At 40.1% G+C, this 20,215-nt stretch overlaps 1 protein-coding gene across 3 annotated transcripts in view; it reads right to left on the reverse strand.

Moving 5' to 3' along the window:
* LOC132261454 (carbonic anhydrase-related protein 10) overlaps positions 1 to 20,215 on the reverse strand; it is a 63,401-nt gene that overhangs the window by 16,153 nt on the left and 27,033 nt on the right. For all 3 annotated transcript variants that reach the window (XM_059760281.1, XM_059760280.1, XM_059760279.1), the window contains 2 exons: positions 7,738 to 7,874; positions 4,251 to 4,442 (listed from right to left, as the gene is read on the reverse strand). In XM_059760281.1, coding sequence (XP_059616264.1) covers positions 4,251 to 4,442; positions 7,738 to 7,874 — 329 coding nt within the window. The remainder of the gene's footprint in view (positions 1 to 4,250; positions 4,443 to 7,737; positions 7,875 to 20,215) is intronic.

Below are 20,215 nucleotides of genomic sequence, written 5' to 3' on the forward strand. Positions count from 1 at the left end.
TCCAGATTTGCCAATGATCTTAAAATTGCTGATTCACATTCAAAATTGTCCAGAAAGTTGTCTAAATGGACATTTTCAAAGTTCAAGTGACTATTTTTGAGGTTATGTTCAATCTCAGCACAGTTTGCGCTGTTTTCTAGTATCAAAGAATCAAAAAAGCACTGTTAATTGCTTGCAAAAGCTTAATTCTGTCAAGAACTTGCAGAATTTATATGCTAGAATGCGAATTATTCACTAAATCTGTCCTTAATTCGTTACATAACCTAGAAAAAGATTTTAACGTTTGTTTCTGCATGAAAATCGAAGGAAATTCAGAGAATCTGGATGATTTGGATAGGAATATTGAAGGTTTGTCAACACTTCCACTCCCTTTAAGTACTTCTGATTGTATTATCTCCCCCTTGGATGGCGATTAAAGTGGGTCGAATTGCGAGATTGTGGAGATTGTAAATATTCTACAATCGACCGCACATGAGAAATGGACGTGGAATTAAAAAGATGAACCATAAGAAGAGCCCCGCCTCGAATCGTCTGTGCTGATTTTCATGCACTGTGGAAATGGCCACAGTGAAAAAGGGGTGGAATTGCTATGGGGTGTTCTTTTATGTCGGCAAATTTGAGCGCTTGAGATCTGCTGAAGATGAAACATTTTAGCGGGCTATAAAATTAATTTCATTCCCTCACATCTTCACTGTCGAGCACTTCACACACGAAGCACACGAGCTTTTCCTGCCACATCAAATTCAATGGTGAACTTCCAGAGCTGAAGGGTGGCATATGCATTTATGCATTTTCACATATATATATAGTATGGAGGATTAAATACTTTGCCATTAAGCAATTCGCTGAAAGTAAGTAAATTTCAACGCATTGTGCTTCGTGAAGCAACACTATTAAAGCTCTCATTGGGGCGATCGATCAAATGAGAGGAAGCGGATGTGGCCGAAGAAGGACATTAGTGGATTTTCACCACTGCAAATATATATTTGGTGAGTGGAAAAGCACCAGAAAGTTTGCAATTTATAATCCACTCGTCGAAAAAGCAAAAGTTTCCATTTCGCAAACATTCATTGATCATCGTCATCAGATATGAATTAATAATAATATGTAATCGATAATTTATCGGAAAAGTTTTGCATGTTGCACAGCACCGTTCAGAGTTTCAAAATTCACCCCAACCCCCAATTTGGGGGTAAACCCAATTCCGATGCTGTGTTTGGGGGCGATGAATTTGCAAAGGGATAAACTTGTTTGCGTGTTGTCGGTCAAAATCTCCTCGGGATCCTTTTCTCTCAACCCAGAGGACAAAACAGACCACCCACAAAAATACGGACAAGCACACACGAAGGGTTGAATTTCGAAAGGTGGGGTGGAAATTGGGTTGAGATTTGTGAGCTGGGAAAGTGCACTTCAAAGTGTGTTTGAGGGGAGGATTTCTCCATTTTGTCAAGGATAATGTTTCTCCACAGTGAAATTCACAAGAAATTTTCATATGGAAATTTGGGGATCTTCTTCTAGCAAAAGTTCTTTCAAAGTGCAATTAAAAGAAAGCTATGAAAGTGAGACAGAAAAATACTATATGCTAATTTCACCCGAGAAATTTTATTGGTCGCTTTTCACTGAAGCTTCCCAGTGAAACTTTGGGGAAACTTTCGACATTTTCCCAGCAAACCAGAAGTGCCTCATCTCCGTTGAGTGTGTAGCGATTAGGGGGACTTTTGGCTTTCTGCTGACAGTATAATAAGAACATCGGAACTGTGAGAAAGCACACAAATAGGCGATGTAGATTTTAGAGGGTGTTAAACTTGATTGTCTTCCCATTTTCTCACCATGCGACTCAACCCTTGTCTGGTCAAATTGCTCTCAAAATCCAAGTCGCACTAATAGTTTAGATGGGGTGCTAAACTTCTCTCTCACTCTCTCCGCCCATGGAAATTTGCATTAGTTTTGATACACTACACCATTCAATGATCCTAATTGAATTTTGATTCAATTTTAACGATCTTTCTCTCTCGCAACGCCTTTGTTTTCGCCCCCATTTTTCAATCACGCGCGCGCTTTTCTCCAGCAGGGATTATAAATTTTTGCCACCCTCCCACCCCCAAAACCCCGAAGCCAGCGAGACAATCTAATTACATCTCTGAGAATTATGTATGTTGCGCTGTGCAGCCTCGCGGGCTTTTGGCGGCGTGAGGGTGGCTCGGCGGGAAAAAAACAAGCGGTCCACCCTCTTGCGCCACCCCGCGCCGAAAAGCACACTCATTTCAATTATCCCCAGTGAATTGTTGGCGCTCAGCGATGATGGGCCATGGAATGTGCACTGGAGCAATATTTGTACAACGCGCGTCTGACACTCAGTCCTTGTCTAGTCCTGAGAGGCGCTGAGCAGGTGAGAGCAGAAGCGGCCGCACATCCTACCAGGATTTGAGACCATTAACCTTGTGATTATTCAATTATTTCCCGATTCCGCCACAGAAGTATTGAAATATTTGCGTATTTATGGTTATTTTTTCATTATTTTCTCCACACATTGCCGCCAGAGGGCGGAAGTTTAAATTTTAAGAGCATGTAGAAGTTCCGATTGTATTTCCCAGAGTCAAATTTAGTTTTCTTGCTAAAGCACTGGCTTTTTGCTCTTACTTTAAAGTCTTTAAATTCCGTTTGTGGCATATTTTGTGCATTTTTTTTCCTTTCTGAATATATAACTCGGAAAATAATTTTTTTTTATTCAAATTCTGATTATTTGATAATTTCCATACAAAATTAATAATGAGCTTTTTCATGTTCAACTCAGAGAAACTTAATTCATAAAGAATATAATACAAAAATTCAACAATACGAGTGAGAAAACACAAGAAAAATGTTTAATGCAGCGAATTTCTAAACTCAAAGTTTATTTCTCTAAATTATCCATACCAAGGGGGAGATAATTTGCCTTAAATATATACATCACTCTGCAGAATCTTAAACACTTTGCCTTTTAAAAATGTTAAAAGAAGTTTTCTGACTAAATTGTGAGGTTATGAGGCCTGCTTAAAAAACAGTTCTTGGACTAATTTAGATCCTTTCTAACCTGGAAATGAGTTTCTATTGAATAATGATGTTAAATTTACCACTTTAAAGCACAAACTGCGGAAATAATTAAACACAAATACAAGTTTCAAGACTGAAATGACATTTTTGAGGTTATGATTGGCTTTTCAGCTTTTTCTCAATCAATATGAAATATTTTCGATCAAAAATGTTCAACTCTGCCCAGATTAAATGCAAATTTGACGATTTTGCGGGTTATTTGAACACCAAAATCTGTTTTTAATCAATCACAAATTGATTGTTTTAAGAAAAGATTAATATAAAAATGCCTCAATTTGAAATATTTAATCACTTTTAATTCTTTTCACTTCCACAAAAGCTGTACATCACTTCCGACCATAATATCTACCCTTTAATCCATACTAAAAATGAATTCGAGTGAAATTCATAAGAATAACAGGGAAAATGTTCTCGGCTTGAACTTGGCTCTAATCAATTTGAAATAAGACAATTTAGAAGTATCGAAGTTTCTCCCAAGAAATCAAGATCTGAAATGCGAAAATAATTGCCTAATAAGGCGGAAAAGCTCACGTGGAAGCGCAATTTGCACGCATTTGCAGTGCACGGCGCGAATTGGCAGGCAATTTTGGCCCTTTTGTCCTCTGCGACTCCCACGTGAGTCCATAAAACGCGCCAGATCACTGCTGTTGACAATATCCATGCACAGGAAGTGAGTGGTCGGGTCGCAGCGGTGGGAATTCCATTAAAAAGAGCTTCGGCACACAATCGTTTAAATGGATTACCATCAGCACAAAATGGATACAAGTGTGTGTGTTCTCTGGGGTCATCATCATCACCATCTCTCGTGTGCCATTTGAATTTCCACCATGGCCATTTGGTGTCTGTGCAGATGCAGAATATGACGGCATTTTTTCCCGCCGCCCTTCGCCACCTCGCGGCCTGCATTTTATATGGCGCACTGGGGGTGAATTGGGGGATAATTGTTGAAAGAGCGCGCGACAAAGTGTGGGGGATGAAGAGTATCAAATATTATGCAATACACAATTTGCCATGCGTTTCTGTTTTTATTTATTGTGCAAATCCTGGGGTGGAAATGTGATAAAAATGTCCCCTCGTGAGGGTGGCGGAGGCAAAGTCAACAGGGTCGGTGTGGAGAAGGGTCAAGAGCCCCATTGGAAAAGGGTGAAAACACTCACCTCTCCGGGAAAACTGTATCCATGAATGTGATGCTCAGATCCTTGGCTGTTCTCCGTGCCATAATGGATGTAAATCTCCTCAAATTGATATCGATACGCCAAGGGTCCTCCGGAAATATTTACATATTGTTTCGTGTCCTTGTCCACCCGGAAAACCAGCGATTGACCTGTATTATGCAGCGTTCCAGATACCTGAAAATACAAGGGAGGGAAAAAGAGGAGGATTTAAGCATCCTTTGACTGTAGGAGAATTTTAACGAGACATAAAAACCACCCCCGAAAAAATCCACCAAATGATCAAATGCAGTTGCGATGATTTATTAATTTGCTTTCTAACTGCAGTTAGATGAATTCATGGTGGAATTTCCGGGTGGAAAATTAATTAATTTTCTCTGATTGAAGCTTTCTGGCGCCAACGCCAGAATATGCCTGCAAATTGAGATTATATAGAAGAATGGAAAGAATGAATTCAAAAAGCATCATCCCAATTATTGAAATATGAGCCTTTTTTTTGACTCAATTTAATTGGAGATTTTATAATTAAAAATTCTTCTGACAATTTTCAATATTGTTTAATTTAAAATTTTTAAATTTCACAGAGATTTTATACCCATTTGACCAAGGGGAAAGTCACTCGCGATTTGAGAACAATAACTTTGTGATTATTCAATCATTTCTTGATTATTTTGAGATTTTTATTCAAATTTTGATTATTTCACAAAAATTTCAGTCATTTTTGTGATTTTTTTTATAAGTTAGATTTTTTCATAAAAATTTCAATTACATTTTGGTTATTTCCTGAATATTTAATCTGAATTTGACTTTTTTTTTCATAAAAATCTCAATCAATTATCGTTTTGTTGTTATTTTTATTCAAAATTTGATGTTTTGGAATTTTACTTGAGAAAATAAATATTTATTTATTTGAATAAAATAATCAAATATACATTTTTTGATTTTTTTATTCATAAAATTAAATTTATACCATTAAATTTCCTCAAAAATCGCCTAGTGACTTGCCCCTTGAATGTGAAAATGTGTTATGAGCAAAAAAGGAGTTAGAATTGAAAATAAATTAATTCGTACACTTGTCAACAATCTGTCATCAAGAGTGGATGTCCTTTTGTCTCCTCACGACAATTCATTCATGTTGGCCAACGCGTGTGAACATAATATTTCCACCCGTTGATTGTTTGTCGCCATCGAGAGGTCGGGGGGAGGAAAAATTAATTAACCTTATCGTGACGCATTTTCCACCCCCACGCGAAAATTCCACTGAGTGATACTTTTTCGCGATGGCACGGGAGGGGGAAAAAAAGGCAGTGCGGGAGGAAGCAATGGAAATATCTCAAGATGGAAATCTCCACCCCATTTCAACTGCAAATTTTGCACCCCATTATCATTCTCTATGACTAACTACTTCAACCCCCGATGATGTGAAGCGCGCGCGCGGGGGCAGCACAAAAGGCAAGCACGGCACTATCTCGAGAGCGCACATTTGTATCACATCTTCCGTTTCGCATTTGGGAGCTCTGCTACCCGGAAGGGGGTTCCCCGAGAGTTCTTCTGGCGCACAAAAAGCTCATCATTGCTATAAATCATTTCCCTATACGCGAGGCACGAATCATTTTCATATCTCCTCGTCGCCACCGACTTTCGCCTTCTCTCCGCACGAGAAAAGGCACTCTTTTTGCCACCCCGAGGGCGGCCTTATCTCCGTCCCTGCGGAGTGCTTTGCATTTATGTCAACGGTGCCATCGTACAAGATGCTGATGATGATGAGGAGACGCCCAATACACGGGATTCTTTCGGCGATATTGCTTCAGGACGGAGTTTTGGTGCCAAATTAAACGATTCTCGCGATATGCAGAGCAATTTTGCACAGAAAGCTTCGAAACTTCGCAATAGTTGATATCGAAGGGTAGTTCTATTACTTAAATTTGACTATTTATTTGTTTAAAAATTTCTTGTAAAGCATGAAGAGTTGGTTTTTTAGAATTCATTTGAATAAAATGTACTCAAATATATCGTAAAAATCGACTTTTGAAAGTTATATTTTCACTAACTTCACCATATTTCTGTCAAAAATTTCAATAAACACCAATAAAAGCAACTTAAATATTATTACAAAGCATTATTAGCACTTTAACGAACAATTTAAATGTGTTTTGAGGGAAATTTGGCAAATTTCGCAGCGAAATTAACGCTAAATTTTGACTTTTCATAGTTTTCGATTCGATAAAGTTTATGTTCAGTTTCAACTTTCTTGTTCTTCTACTTCAAAAGTGAAGAAGACAGAGGAATTGAGGCAAAAATGTTAAGTAGGAAGCACAATTTCTTAACAAGATAGAAACAACAATTAAGGGTGAATCATCCAGCAAATGTTGCTATTTATATTTGACTGTGTGTACAATTTTGTGAGTGCGGAAAAGTTTCTGTGGAAAATCATATGCAGAGCCACATGATAAGCCCCTCTGGAGGGGCAATAATAAATGTACAGAGCATCGCAGGGAGACGACCATCATCAACATTCCGTCATTCGACACACATTCTCCAGACAAGGGCGACAAAGATTCATGAACTTCCGCACGAATACGATGGAACAGGTTGACAAAAAGTGGATAATGTATTCGAGATTTATCTCCGCAGAGACTCACTTTTCCCCGAGAGAGGGTTTGGGGGTTGTCTCTTTTTTCTTCCTCTCGTCGGCGCGGGGTTGGAAAAAACCACTTAAGCACATCATGAAAATGAATCAGCGCCAGTGTGAGGGTGTCCCCCGGAATTTCCCTCTCAACCACCCTCCGCTTGGCGGCGCGGGGAAATGAATGGAGGGTGGATTTCAAGTGTGTTACAATAATGCTGATGACGGCTCGTGGCTTGACACACGGAGTTCTTTCGCTCTGGGGGTTGATTTGGTGGAAGTGGAATCAATTGAGCTGGAATTAAGAGTGATGAAAAGGAAGTCTATTGCTTCTGCCCAACAGGGAAAAAGTTCACTGTGCGGCAGAAGCGACAATTAGTGATACAATATCTCAATCAAGAGATACTCCAATGGAACTCCTCTGTTCGCATATTTCACACAAAGTACTCTCAATGGGATTCCGATGGGCTTTTCAAGCAATTAGCAAGGGACGAATTCCGGGTCGCACTTTTAACATGCGCCCACAAACAAGGTGGTTAAGCGATAGACGCGCGCTGCATTTGTTGTCAAAGGGTGAATTTGGCGCCATTAATCACTGCCGCTTTCTGTTCAATCGCACAACCATTTTTCACTGTCCGGCAGATGAGATGGAATTGCCGGGGAAGAAAGTCATATAATTGATACTTTTCCTCTATTTCATGACAATTTTCCCACCTCTTTTTCCCAAAGCGAAAAGGAGACGATGGACTTCCTGGTCAAGAACAATTCCCAGCGCGATGATTAATGATCATTTGTGATTTGCAAGGGGGACAAATTGGCGGGAAATCAAGTGGGGGAGCGCATTACCTTGTGCTTGTCAATGTGAAGGGGTCGCAAATAGGGGTCAAAGAGGAGCTTGTCGGGTTCAACGTTTATCGGTGACTGTCGTCGTCCCTTGTTGCACATATTCCACTGTGGGTTGATGAGTCCCCAAAAGCCTGGTCCTGCAATTAAACGGCACAGTTTAGTTGGGGAGAAGCAGAGGCAAAAACATCCCTCAATATGCACTTAATTAGATGTAAATTAACCTCAAAGAGACTCTCTCAATTATCCCCTAATTTTTGACGGTTATCTCTCTGTTTTCGTTCTCCACCCAAAACTCCCCTCCGCATAACCTCTTGATTCTTCCCACACCCCCGTCGCACAAAGCTCCGTGGCCAGGGTGGAAAAATACAGAGCGACAGACAGAATTTCCATCATCATCCCCATTCTATGTAATTATTTCATAATTTGTACAATCCTGAAAATCTCATTCTTCATCATTCTTCTTTCCTCTCCTCGGTTTTTTTTTTCTCTCATTTCACTCCAAATTGGCGTGGCACAGGGGGCGGGGGGGAAATGTGCGTGGAAAGAGGGGGTGGTGCTTTTCGTTTTTTTTTTGTGTGTGGCGCGGCCGAAATGACCTCAAGAATGTTTTCCCTGAAAAATTTAAATTAAGCACCCCAGAGACAAATATAATCAAAGAAGCGTTCTCGACATCCTCCTCTGGAGGTAATACGAAATTAGCAATTCCAATCAGATGTCCCAGATTGGATTCTCTGGCCCTTTTTCCACCCCCTCCCCCCCTTCTTCCCACTCCCACTTCGTGGGCTTGTCCTTCGAGGAATCACGCAAAGGCACGAGCGCCGAAATCATAACAAAATTTCCCATCTCTCACACCTTCGGCCGTGACTTTTTGCACGTTCTTTGTGGGGATCGTGGCCATAAAATCACCCTCATTTCAATCACCGTGCAAATTATCGAGATGGAGCCTCTCCTTTCGCTTTTCTTGAGCGCCTCCTTCGCGAAGAGGAAACGCGCGTAATTGAGTTTGTTTTCAAGGCAGATCAGCGGAATGAAGCGGTCATTGGCTTTTTAATGTCGACGGGTGCTTCGAAAACTAGCAAAAGTGAGAATCACAATTGCCATCGTTGATTAAATTGATAATATTGGTCAATTTCGACTATTTCAACTATAAAAAGTCGGTTTTTGATAGTCTTCTGTGATTATTTCTGCAAAAAATTATCATTTGACTTGATTTTTCAAATAGAATTTGCAATTCAACTGATCTTTCATGTAATTTCATTTATTTCAATTTTTTTAGGTTCAATATTTCTACTTAAATTCTATTAAATATTGACTTTCAATATTGGCCAAAACGAAAAATGCGGCGTAAAAATACGCAACTTTCTCTGCATTTTGCAATATCTTGGCTCCTAATTGAGATATTGCCATGATTTCAACGTCATTTGAAAGCTCATTGAATTCTAAAGAATTTTTGTCTTTAGTTAATTATCTCTAAAATTGAAGGAAATGTCGAATTTTTAGCACCAAAAGGAAAATGGCCTCAATTTTCGCTATTGTAAATAAATCTCATTTCTTTCATTTCTGTCAATGCTCAAAAGTCACCTTTTGATAGTTTTCGAGGAACCCGTCGATTTGTACAATTGCACACTTATTTATTCAGCATTTAAATTTTCGATTGCCAAAAGCCCAGAAAACATATATTCAGTAAACTTTCCCGCATTCACAGCATGAAGAGGAGCTTTCTTGCATGGTAGAAGGATTCCTTTGAATACACCTCAACTACAGAGAGTAATTACATTTAATCAATTCACCTGCACTTTTCCACCGAATTAGGTAAATGAATAATTCAAGAAATTACTCACAAGAGCGAAAATCCCTCAAAGAAACCCCCGCAGTGAATGTATGTCGCTCTGGGGGTGAAGCCAGCACGAAATATGTGCGAAATCTCAAAGATTTTCCCACACACACACATGAAATTGCGCTGCAATCACTGCAGAGGTGCAACAAATGGGATTCTGTGGAAATAAATTGGTCTCCTCGGCAGCATCATTTGGGAATCCTCCCACGCACGAGACACCATAAAAAGAGTGTCTGTCTCCATGTCTGCCAAATTCACAAGTGTCGTTCATTTGCCGAGGGAAGGCCTGAATTTCCACCCCTATCGCATGAGTGAAAATTGAGTGAGAGACTGCAGAAAGCTCACGTCAAACACTCAATGTGCGGCTCGTTCCTCCGCAGGGGGATGAATGCGCGCCCCACTAAAAGCACACTCACTCTCTGGGGGGTGGGCTTTGTTTCGTCGACTCACCCACCCATCAATTTTTCTATGTGGAAGACACACAAAATATGTTATTGCTGCCAAAGTGAAGTTTATACATGACGTTGGTTGGGAAATGATTTACATTTTCACCCCCAGAGTGTGGCATTTCTGCACAAGATTGAAGCATTCTTTTCGCTGAAAGTATGTTTATGAATCAATTAACAGCGCCGCAACTTAACCCCCACATTTGCTGGGTTGAGAGGCAACGCCCATTGGTGGACTTTAAAAGCCCCCGGATCCACCCTCCGGATCATCAATGGAGCCACTTGGGGCCTGATACCCCCTCGTGTGCCTGTCACCTCTTCAATATCGAGTCCCTTTCTTCCGGCGACTGACGAACAACACGAACAAAGTAATATGTCAATAAAATGCCTGTGACAGTGGGTGTCAGGCTGAGCTCAGTGCCTCATTGTGCTCGCTATTCCCTCGAATTTTACACCCCCAACCCCCCCACATATGGCTCAAATGGGGACCTCTCGATGGATGTGGAAATCGGTTTATGAAATTTACGGCGTGAAAATGTCACTTCTCCAGAACATCTTGCGATTATGAACTCCTCAGCCGCCCCTCCGGAGAATTGATAGAATTTTCCCCCCCATCCAGACCCCCTAAAAAATCGTTACGAGGGTGGAAAATGTGTTATTCAAGGGTGAAGCGTTTTTTTCTTCTTCTCGTCGATGCTGAGAAAAAATCTCGGTACGAAGAGTGAGAGAGAGAGATTGTTATATGTTTCCTCAAATATCAACCCTCGCTAATTCCATGGCGATACAGCTCCACATGTTAAGGGCAAAACATATTTTTCCTACCCACATCAATCGAGTACATCTGCAAAGCGAGACTGCAAATGATCACAGTCACATTTAATCCTGCAATGATGTTTGAAATATTTTTCCATGAGATTTATTCAAACTAAACGATTTTCCATCCGTCGTTTTGGGTGTGGAGAAAAAAAAGTCTTATATATACACGTGTTTTTATGGATGGGATTTTCGTAGAACTGCGCGGACACACTCTTGCAAAAAATCATTTTTCCCCGCCCGTCTTCTCGATTGCGTTGTGAAAATTCACCCCTTTTCTATAATCCCCAGACGAATATCAACAAATCTCTCACTAATGGCATCGCTCAATATTGCATATTTCATGTGAATTGCATTCATACATGTGATTCGGAAATTATTGCGATTTTATTCTGCCTCTCTGCGTCACCATAAATCCTCTCTTTGGAGTTTGCCAAAATGGAAATTTCCCACCCACTTGGGGGGGGGGAGGCGTGAGATTCAGGGGGTTGCGATGGGTATAAAAATTAGAGAAAATGTGCTAACGTTCCCATTAGTGAGACAATAATGTGGCACTTTGTGATAAAATCAACCGCCCTCCGCCCCAGAAAAGGGTGGATGATCTCTGGCGGTGATTACCTGTGGAGTGGCGCGTTGATGGCGCGAAAAGTGCGTTAATGGCTGTTGGCTTAGGGTTGAATATTTCACACCCTATTCAGCGATGCGAATGAAACATTTGATATTTTCTCTTATCAATCCTTTTAGAGTTCAGAACATGATTTTCTCCAAATAACCAAATTGACACCAATTAACAAATTTTTGCTCCACATCTTAATTTTGACGCTTAATAGAGCCCAGACAAATTCGAGAATCGCTTTTGCCTGGGCTTGAGAAATGATTTTCTTAAGTCAAAACGGCCGTGAATAATATGAAGAAAGTCAATAATGAAGTTCCGACGATCCGGCTGACTGACTCGCGCGTTTCTCCGCGTTACCGTCAAATAATACTAACAGCGAGAATCTCGTGAGAAGGAGAAGGCCGCCATGACAGTGGCATTCCCACCACAAGCTCTCAAGGGATATCAATTGGGCAAAAATGGGTGTTTTGCCGGTTGGTAAATGGAATTCGACTTACAATAATATTATTTTTTAACGTATATTTCTCATAATTAAGAGATATTTGTTGTGTTTTTGTGAAGAATTCAAGATATCGAAGGCATTATTATGACAATCTTTGAAGAATTATGGTTTGTTTTTAAGATTCTCAACACTTTTTAATATTTCTGTGATTATTTAGATTATATTTGAACTTAATAGGCTCATGAATGTAAAGACAAATTACTTTGTGGCCTTTGAATCACTCTAAATAGTGGAAAAACGCAATAACAGACTCTCAGGATGAGCTCTTAAGGACAATTATAGCATTAAGTAAGTTATGAAAAATGTCTTGGCAGCTTTTGCTAGTGAAGTGAAGTAATCAAAAGGCCAATATGCCATGGAAGAAAGCCACTTGTGGACTGAATTGACTGTTCAAATCACGCAATTCTGTTCAATTGTAAAATCACAGATAAATGGAGATGATTATTTGATAGAAAGAATGGCAATTTTTCACAGTAAAGTGCCGACAAATATTTCTTACACTGAAATTTTCCATAAAGCCGCCGTAAAGTTTCATCCCTTCGAGCCAATCGTAATGAACTGGTCACAATGGTGTGAAATGTGGGTGCGTTTGGGGTCAATTTGATATTTCACCCACAATGATGACCCTTTCACTGACCGAACGGCCGACCAAAAAACGCCAAAACACCCCTCGATTCCACTACCCCCGGGAGTGGATGAAAAGGAAGTGGCTGGTGTTGTCTGAGCTTTAGCATGTGCCGAGAGTCAATCACGAAATTGCCGCAAAACATGCGTCAGGCTTAAATGGAAGTGATTTACTCAGCGTGGAATTTATGGGAGTGTATTTGCCACGGGAAGAGCTCTGATCCTCAGACAGATTTATGTGACACGACAAGTAAATCTCGAGCTGTGACGTTCACTCAAAAGTCCCTCTCAACGAGCCTTTTTCTCCCCATTCCGCGGGACACATCAATGAGGGATCTCCGCAGCAGATCCCCCATTGATTGGGCTAATTTTCCTCCCCGCGCGCGCTTTGCATGTGGGCCGGAAAATCCTTTTCGGCACGGTGGAAGGGATGAAGGAAGGAGAGACAAAAGGGGTTTCGGCTAAACGATAAAAGTTAAACATGGAGGAAATAAAGGGAAAATCGTATCTCAAATTGTTCTAATCCCACCAGTGTCTCAGAAGCTAGCGCTGGACCAGGGCAGAAGAAAAAAAAACAGCCCTTGCCGGCAAGGGAGGCCAAAAAAGCGCGCCACCCTGTGATGCCTTTTGTGCAAACAGAAAAGTGCTACACAGTTTTTTGGTGCCTCGGCATCTCTCCACCGAATGAATAATGGATGAGAATTACCGGCTCTCATGGCTCTTCCTCCCCCGTCATTCCGAGGGAAAACTTCCCAGTGCGGAAGACTCGCCGGACTTGCAGACGAAATTGAATCCCCACAATTACATTTGAATATTTAATTGGCGGCTTACCTTTTTCATCATAATGGGAACTCTATGCCATGGAATTAATTTTGATGCTCTTCTTATACCACCTCACCACAACACACACGTGGAATGTGGTCAAAATTCCCTCGATACTTCCACTTTTCCACCTCCCCCCCCCCCCAAAGGGGAGCCTTTTTCCCACCCCGGCGCGCGCGGCAAGGGTTGAACATTCCCGACTAACATTGTTTTGGGGCGGAATTTTTGTGCAATGCAACTTTAGTTGTAAAGTGTATAATTTCGGGATGAGGCAATATTTTTTAAATTTAAAACTTTCTCTATGCGGCAAAAAATGTGCTCCACTTCAGTGGGTGTTAATATAAGTCGTCATCGAAGTCTGAAATGGACTTGAAATATTTACGGTATTGCGTTCGCATTTAGATCTTCTCAAATAATGCGCAGAACAATTTATTGCGAGATATCACCAAGTGTGAATAGGGGAGAGAGGGGGAAGAATGGGACAGGAGTAAATCCGTACATCGCGTTTCTTATCCAGGCCACGAAAGATCGAGGAATGAAACCACCGCGCAATTAGAGGCCTCTGTCAAGCCCTTTCTACTATTCCAATAATTTGCGGAAAATTTACACGGTTTTTATGGGTGTCGCGATAATCTCTTTCACTACGAGTGGGGCAGCTTTGCACAGCGCCTTTTTCGGACAGAAAATTGAATTTTAGTTCCGTATTTTCAACTGAAGTGCGCTTATTTTGCTAATAAAGTTTGATAGCGCGATGTTTTCCATATTATTCATGACGTTCTTGCAAGAATTGAAAAAAATCGGCCAAATGTGTCTTTGCTAAGGTGTATCTGCTAAGTTACAGAAGAGAATAACAATTTTTAAGTTTTCTGTCCATTAAATAAACTCTTTTCTAAATGCTTTTGAACTTCACTCTGAAAATAAGTATGAATAATTGCTGTCTTAATGAGTCCCAAAATTAACCGAGACTGCCCCAAAGTGGGGCACATTTGTTTAAAATGTCTTGAAAGGAAAACTCTTAGATTCTTCGATCTTTTGACCGAAGCGACCTTTTGAAGCTCATCATCAAGACAACTCTAGAGCCAGAATAGAATTTCCCTTCAATTCGATATTGCAATATTCGCACTAAACTGCCCCTCACTCCCCTACAGACACATACTTTCCATGTCAAGTTCTTCATGTTGTTTGATTATAATTCGCACTGTTGAAAGCGATTCAAAGCATCACAATTTGGTATACAAAGAGACCATTTCTGAGTGCAAAATAGGAGAAGAGACATCCCTAAACGTGAAAGGCGGAAGTAATAAAAGTTTTCACAGAGTAAATTTCATAATAATGTCAAATCAACTTCCCATCCGTGTATGGTAGACACAGCTGAAATTTGTTGTGCCATAATTAAAAGATGCCTCAAAGTTTGCAAAACTTTCTCCACACAATATGCAGAGGAAATGCTCCAAGATAATGCCCGTGGAAATAGTCACTGTGAATAATAATACAAGAGCTTTGGGGGGTGGGTTTTTTGGGGGGTGGAGGCTTCACACAAAAATTCTCACATAATTAAGCGGAAAATCGGCGTGAGTGGCTTATATAGTGAAGGTGTGACACGGTTGAGGCATAAAATTAATTAAAAATTCATTACTCTGTCTGCAGTTGAGGCCGAAAAATGCCCACAACTTCTTGGCGAAAGCTGTGGAGAAAGTCCGGAGACTGACATTTCCCACCGCGCACAGTCACTTATCAAGCCCCGAAAGCTTCTTGTTTCATTTAAATGGATAAAACTTCCACCCACACCATCATTATCACTCCCGTGAGGACGTTGTCACCTTCATTTCAACTTTAGAATTTTCCACTGTCTGTTTATGCGGTTGTTTTTCCGCCCACCTCATGAAATTTCCATGGGAAAAAATATCCACACAGTGACTTTGTATTAATTCAGTCCAATAAACTTTCTCGAAGGGGAAGTCTCCTCGCTCGGGGCGTCTTGTTCGCCCGTGCAATAGACTTGTTTGGCACCGAGAGTGAGTATATAATTTGAGAGAAAAGCCTACGTTAAAATCTTGATTAAAATTCATGTATTGCCACCCGGTGTCTCTCCACCCCCTCGGCCGCGCGTCTCCGCCGGCAGACAATGGTATTCATGTGGCAAGGAGCGCCCCAGACCACCTGAGGGTGTCTCAAATGTATGCAAAATGCTATAAAGCTGAATGTCGCCACTTTCTCAGACGCTCTCTCTGCAACATGCCTTTAATGTTTCGTACTGTTTTGCGAGTGTGTGAAAAGTTTTCGCCCCTGGAATGGGGTTGAATCGTCAGTCACCGGCAAGCAGAGGTCAGCTCTGGGGTCGATTCACTCTGGATTTCACCCATAATCGCATCAGCCTCAAGTCCACAATATCCCAGAAACTGTATCAATTCACCTCTATCAATAATTCCGATTCAGAACAAGTGAAAAGCAAGATCATTTCAGGCATAACAAGACGCAATCTTGTGTGTGATTCCAAATTCTAATTCCCTTGCAAATCTGCCTTGACATTCATCTCAAATCAAGGAGGAGATAAACACTTCAGACAACTTCTCAACGCCTTTGAAGGCATTTTCGATCGTTAGAAATGATTTAAATGTTCCACAATTTGATCATAAACAATTTCTGTCTTGATTTCCTAGTTTTGTCTTCGAGAAAATGCTTTTTTTTGCCTAATTTTAATCCAATAATTAATAAGAATAATTAATAGGTCTCGTTGCAACTTTACTTTCATAACATTTTAGATAAGCTGTAAAAAATTTGAATTCACAAAAAGTCGTTGCAAGATTGCGATTCATAATATTTACTAATGTAGGGAATTTATGAAATCATATTTTTCGTCGCGTGAAGACAAGAAAAGCAGGAAAATTCACGTGAAAACCAAGAAAAATGTATGTTTTTTGGCTATTTGTGCACATTTCAATGTTCTAAATTGAGGTTATGTGTTTCCGGACATCCTTCGACCCTTTCCAAACAAACTAATTAGTTTTCTGGACATTTTGGGACATCCTTCAAGAATTATCGTTGAATTCATTCTTAGAAACGGGATGGAAGTTGGAATATTCTGCCCTAAAAACACCATCAAAAAGCAAATTTCGTACTTTATAATATAAGCTATAAAAGGCATAAAGTTGCAACATCAAATTGGTAGTTTTTACGAACTGAAATAAAAAGTCTTTAATGTTGCAACGATCCATTAATTTGTCACTTATACACACAAAATACAGAAGAAAGTAAGCAAAGAGATATTCTTCTGCACTGAAATGACGTTTTTGAGGTTCTAATTGACTTTTAAACTTTTTCAAACTACTAAAATTTATTCTTCTTTATCAACTGTGCGAAGAAAAAGAGAAAAATTCTCATCTTACACACAAATTTGATGGTTTTAAGGGTTATTTAGTCACTAGAAATTGTTTTAAATCATTCACATAACCTAGAAAAGTAGTTAAATTGATTTTCTAGGTAAAATAAACTCAAATTGTATAATATAATTTGTAACTCTCGGAAATGTCATGAAATTTTTCCAAATGAAATTTTGATAAATGCGACTTAAAAGTGGCGTGCAAATTCGATAACAAGAGAAATTCATTGGTTTGCTTTTTCAAATGCAATCCGATCGGCGAATTGTCGGCGAAAAGCATCATAGAGAAAAGTGTGGGAAAGAGAGTGACAAAAAAAGTGGGGGTGTTTTGGTGGTACAATAAAATTGCACGATGAATTCAATTCGCCACTCGTCTTCGGCGATTCAATTGATGTGTACATATATAGTGAAATTTGAACTCTGCGGAATTTTCGATTTCAACGGCAATCTCCAATTTTCCGTGCATCCACAATTGAGTTTATATACGGGGTGGATTTGAGATGAAAGTGTTTTGTGTGGAGGTGAAAATAAATTATATGTGTGGATGAGGAAAAATGATATCGCGCGTTTGTGTGTGTGTTGAAGAAGGGCAAATAATAGTGGTTGAAGGTGTGAATGAAATTTTCTAGGTAAATTCAACGAAGAGCACCAGTGTGAAAAGTCTTTCGCAGTCGCTAAATACCATTTCACAGCCATTTCAAAATCATTTTCACCCAGCAATTTTCGCCTCGTCACATATCAATAATCTGATACACTCCATTTATCAATTTTCTCCCAGTGTATCGAAACACCATCACGACAGAGAAATTCCTTCAACCCTCGCAATCTCCTGCTGCTGCTGCTGTTCAAAAACAACACCACCAGCCAATGGGGTCAATTTTGGGGGGAAAAAATCTCATTGGGCGGCAAATGAAGCGATTCATTTAATTCACAGTGCCTTTCCATCTCTTATCTCGCATGGTTTTTGCTGGAGGAGAGATGTGGTCATTACGGCGGGGAGGGTGGAAAAGTTTCCAAAAAGCCTCCTTGTTAGCATGACTTTCGTCCGCAAAACTACCCTCACTGTGATCAACGGAGTATTGATCCAGAGAAGAGCTTTTTTCTTTCCTTCTACAGAGAATCGGAAATTGAATTTGCATCGTGTCTCCACGAGTCGAGCGAGAAATATCAATGACGAGAGATGAAGATGACACTGTGCGACCCACACTCCTCTGGCAGCCCGTCTTGACGTTCAATCTGGGAAAACTTCATGCACATCACGGCGTCTGAGGCGCCGCGATATTATAATATTAGATGGAGAGTGAGACCAAATCAAATGTGAACATGATGGGCAGAACGTGAGGCGCTCTTCCGACGGATGTCTGAATGACTTGTTGAAGCTTTTCAATGAATTTTCAATCATGCAGCCAGACAACCGAACGGCCTGTGAGAAGATGAATTTGCTGTGGCACAGAAAAAAACTGGACCAAATGGCGGGAAAATGGATTATATTGCCGGCACAAACGTGTCACAATATTCTTAAGCAATCGCTCTCTCGCTTTTCCGTCCAAATTCACACCGAACACGATTTTTCCGATTGGAAATTTCAAGGGGAAAGTCACTAGTTGATTTTTAAATTGCAAAATACCCAAAAAATTAATATTATACGCTGGATATTTAATTAAAATTGAAATATTTGATTATTTTCTCCACATATCACCGCCAGAGGGCAGCAAAGTTGGCGTGGGGGACGCTATTTTCTGTCTTCTCACACTTTATGGCTTCCTGGCGAGATCCTGAGCAGGACAGAACGAAATTTGAACACGAAAATGGAGCTTTTAGCGTAGAAAAAGCCCAGTTTCATCATTAGCTAATCAAGTTTGAAAGACATGTAGAAGTTCTGATTGTATTTTGGCAAGTTTTGTGACTTTTTCTCTTCGTTTCCGTTTATTTCATACCACAATTTTGGGTTCAAATGCCTCTAAATAATATATAAATCACATACATTTCCGGTAAAATTAAATTTGCAAAGCATAGGAATTTAAATATTTGCATATCTCACAAGAAACTGAAATTTTTATGGAATATTCAAAATTTGAATAAAAATCGCCAAAAATTACAAAATTAACGGTCTAAAATTGCGAGTGATTTTCCCCTTTGGAAAATCCTTGAATCGTCTGCGTGAAATTTGACAGTTAATTTTGCCAACACCTTCATTGCCATGCGAATTACTGAAAGATTAGTTGAATGAGGATATTTTGAAATATTATTTAGCATTCTGAAGCACAAATTCGGAGGGAGGAACTAATTATGGCGCATTTTGGGCGACACATTGCAACTTGACTCGCTACAGCTGAGTTAGGCACGCTCTCTTGCATTAGAATTAACAAAGTTTGAGCAAATCTCCCTGTTATCCCTTATAATTGCAATGATTGCGCCGCAGAGTTGGCGCGGAAATGCGAGTGAAATGATCACAACTATTCTGCATGCATGTGGAAACAATTCGCCCTCACATCTCAAGTCTCCGGAATGAATGCATTTTCTGGTGCTGAAACAAATGATTAGTGACCCACTCTCGAGCCCCAAAAGCACACCCCGAATGGAGGGTCAGGCATTTAGGGGGTTGGATTTGTGTGCGCCACCCTCGAAATATGCTACAATTCACTGCAACATTATGGCCAATGAGCGGATGGCTCATGAACTAATTTACAAATGGAAGTCATACAATTTTGGGCGATGATTAAATTGTATGTGTGGCTTGGGCGAAAATTAGCCCCCACACCACCACCCAGAAACATATGTATCACTTAACAAATGCTCCGCCGCGCCAAAATTAATTTCCCACCACTTCCAGCATGAGCCCAGAGAAGCCACTAATTTATAAAATGGATTTTCTTTCGGACGCCATGGCCCAGTTTTGCGGCTGGCCGGAAATATTGGCCGACTTGCTCGCTCGAGAAAAATTCCTTCTGCACTTGCCTTAATTTTGCGAGTGGAAATGAAATTGTCGAGGGTGGGATATTTACGACCGGCCGCTGCACTGCTTGCCAGACTGATGGCCCAAAAGCTCCCCGAAAGCTCGCCACCAGGACAGAAAAATTTTGGGCAATGCAAGGAGTATTTATAGGAGGCTTTTTTGCATCTGCAAACTGAAATGATTTGGAAATGACAGATTTCTAAATACAAAGATTTAATTATGCTCAGAAGTTGTTGTTAGTTGGAAGTTAGTTGTTAAATTACTTAAATTGTAAGGCTATGAACTCAAATATGTAACTAAATTTTAGAGAGAGAGGCATGAAGCCGGCGGCAGCCGCACACAGAATAAGGGAGAACAAAATTATTATTATTATTAATTAAAGTGTTTAATTGTATGCAATATTTCTGTTTAGGTTTATAAAGCTGTCTCTAAACCAATTGGTACATTTTGTATTGAGAACTTGAATTTCTTTTCTCATTATTT

This window comes from Phlebotomus argentipes, unplaced genomic scaffold (genome assembly GCF_947086385.1).
Source record: "Phlebotomus argentipes unplaced genomic scaffold, Phlebotomus argentipes genome assembly contig_15, whole genome shotgun sequence".
In the NCBI taxonomy this organism is placed as follows: Eukaryota; Metazoa; Arthropoda; class Insecta; order Diptera; family Psychodidae; genus Phlebotomus; species Phlebotomus argentipes.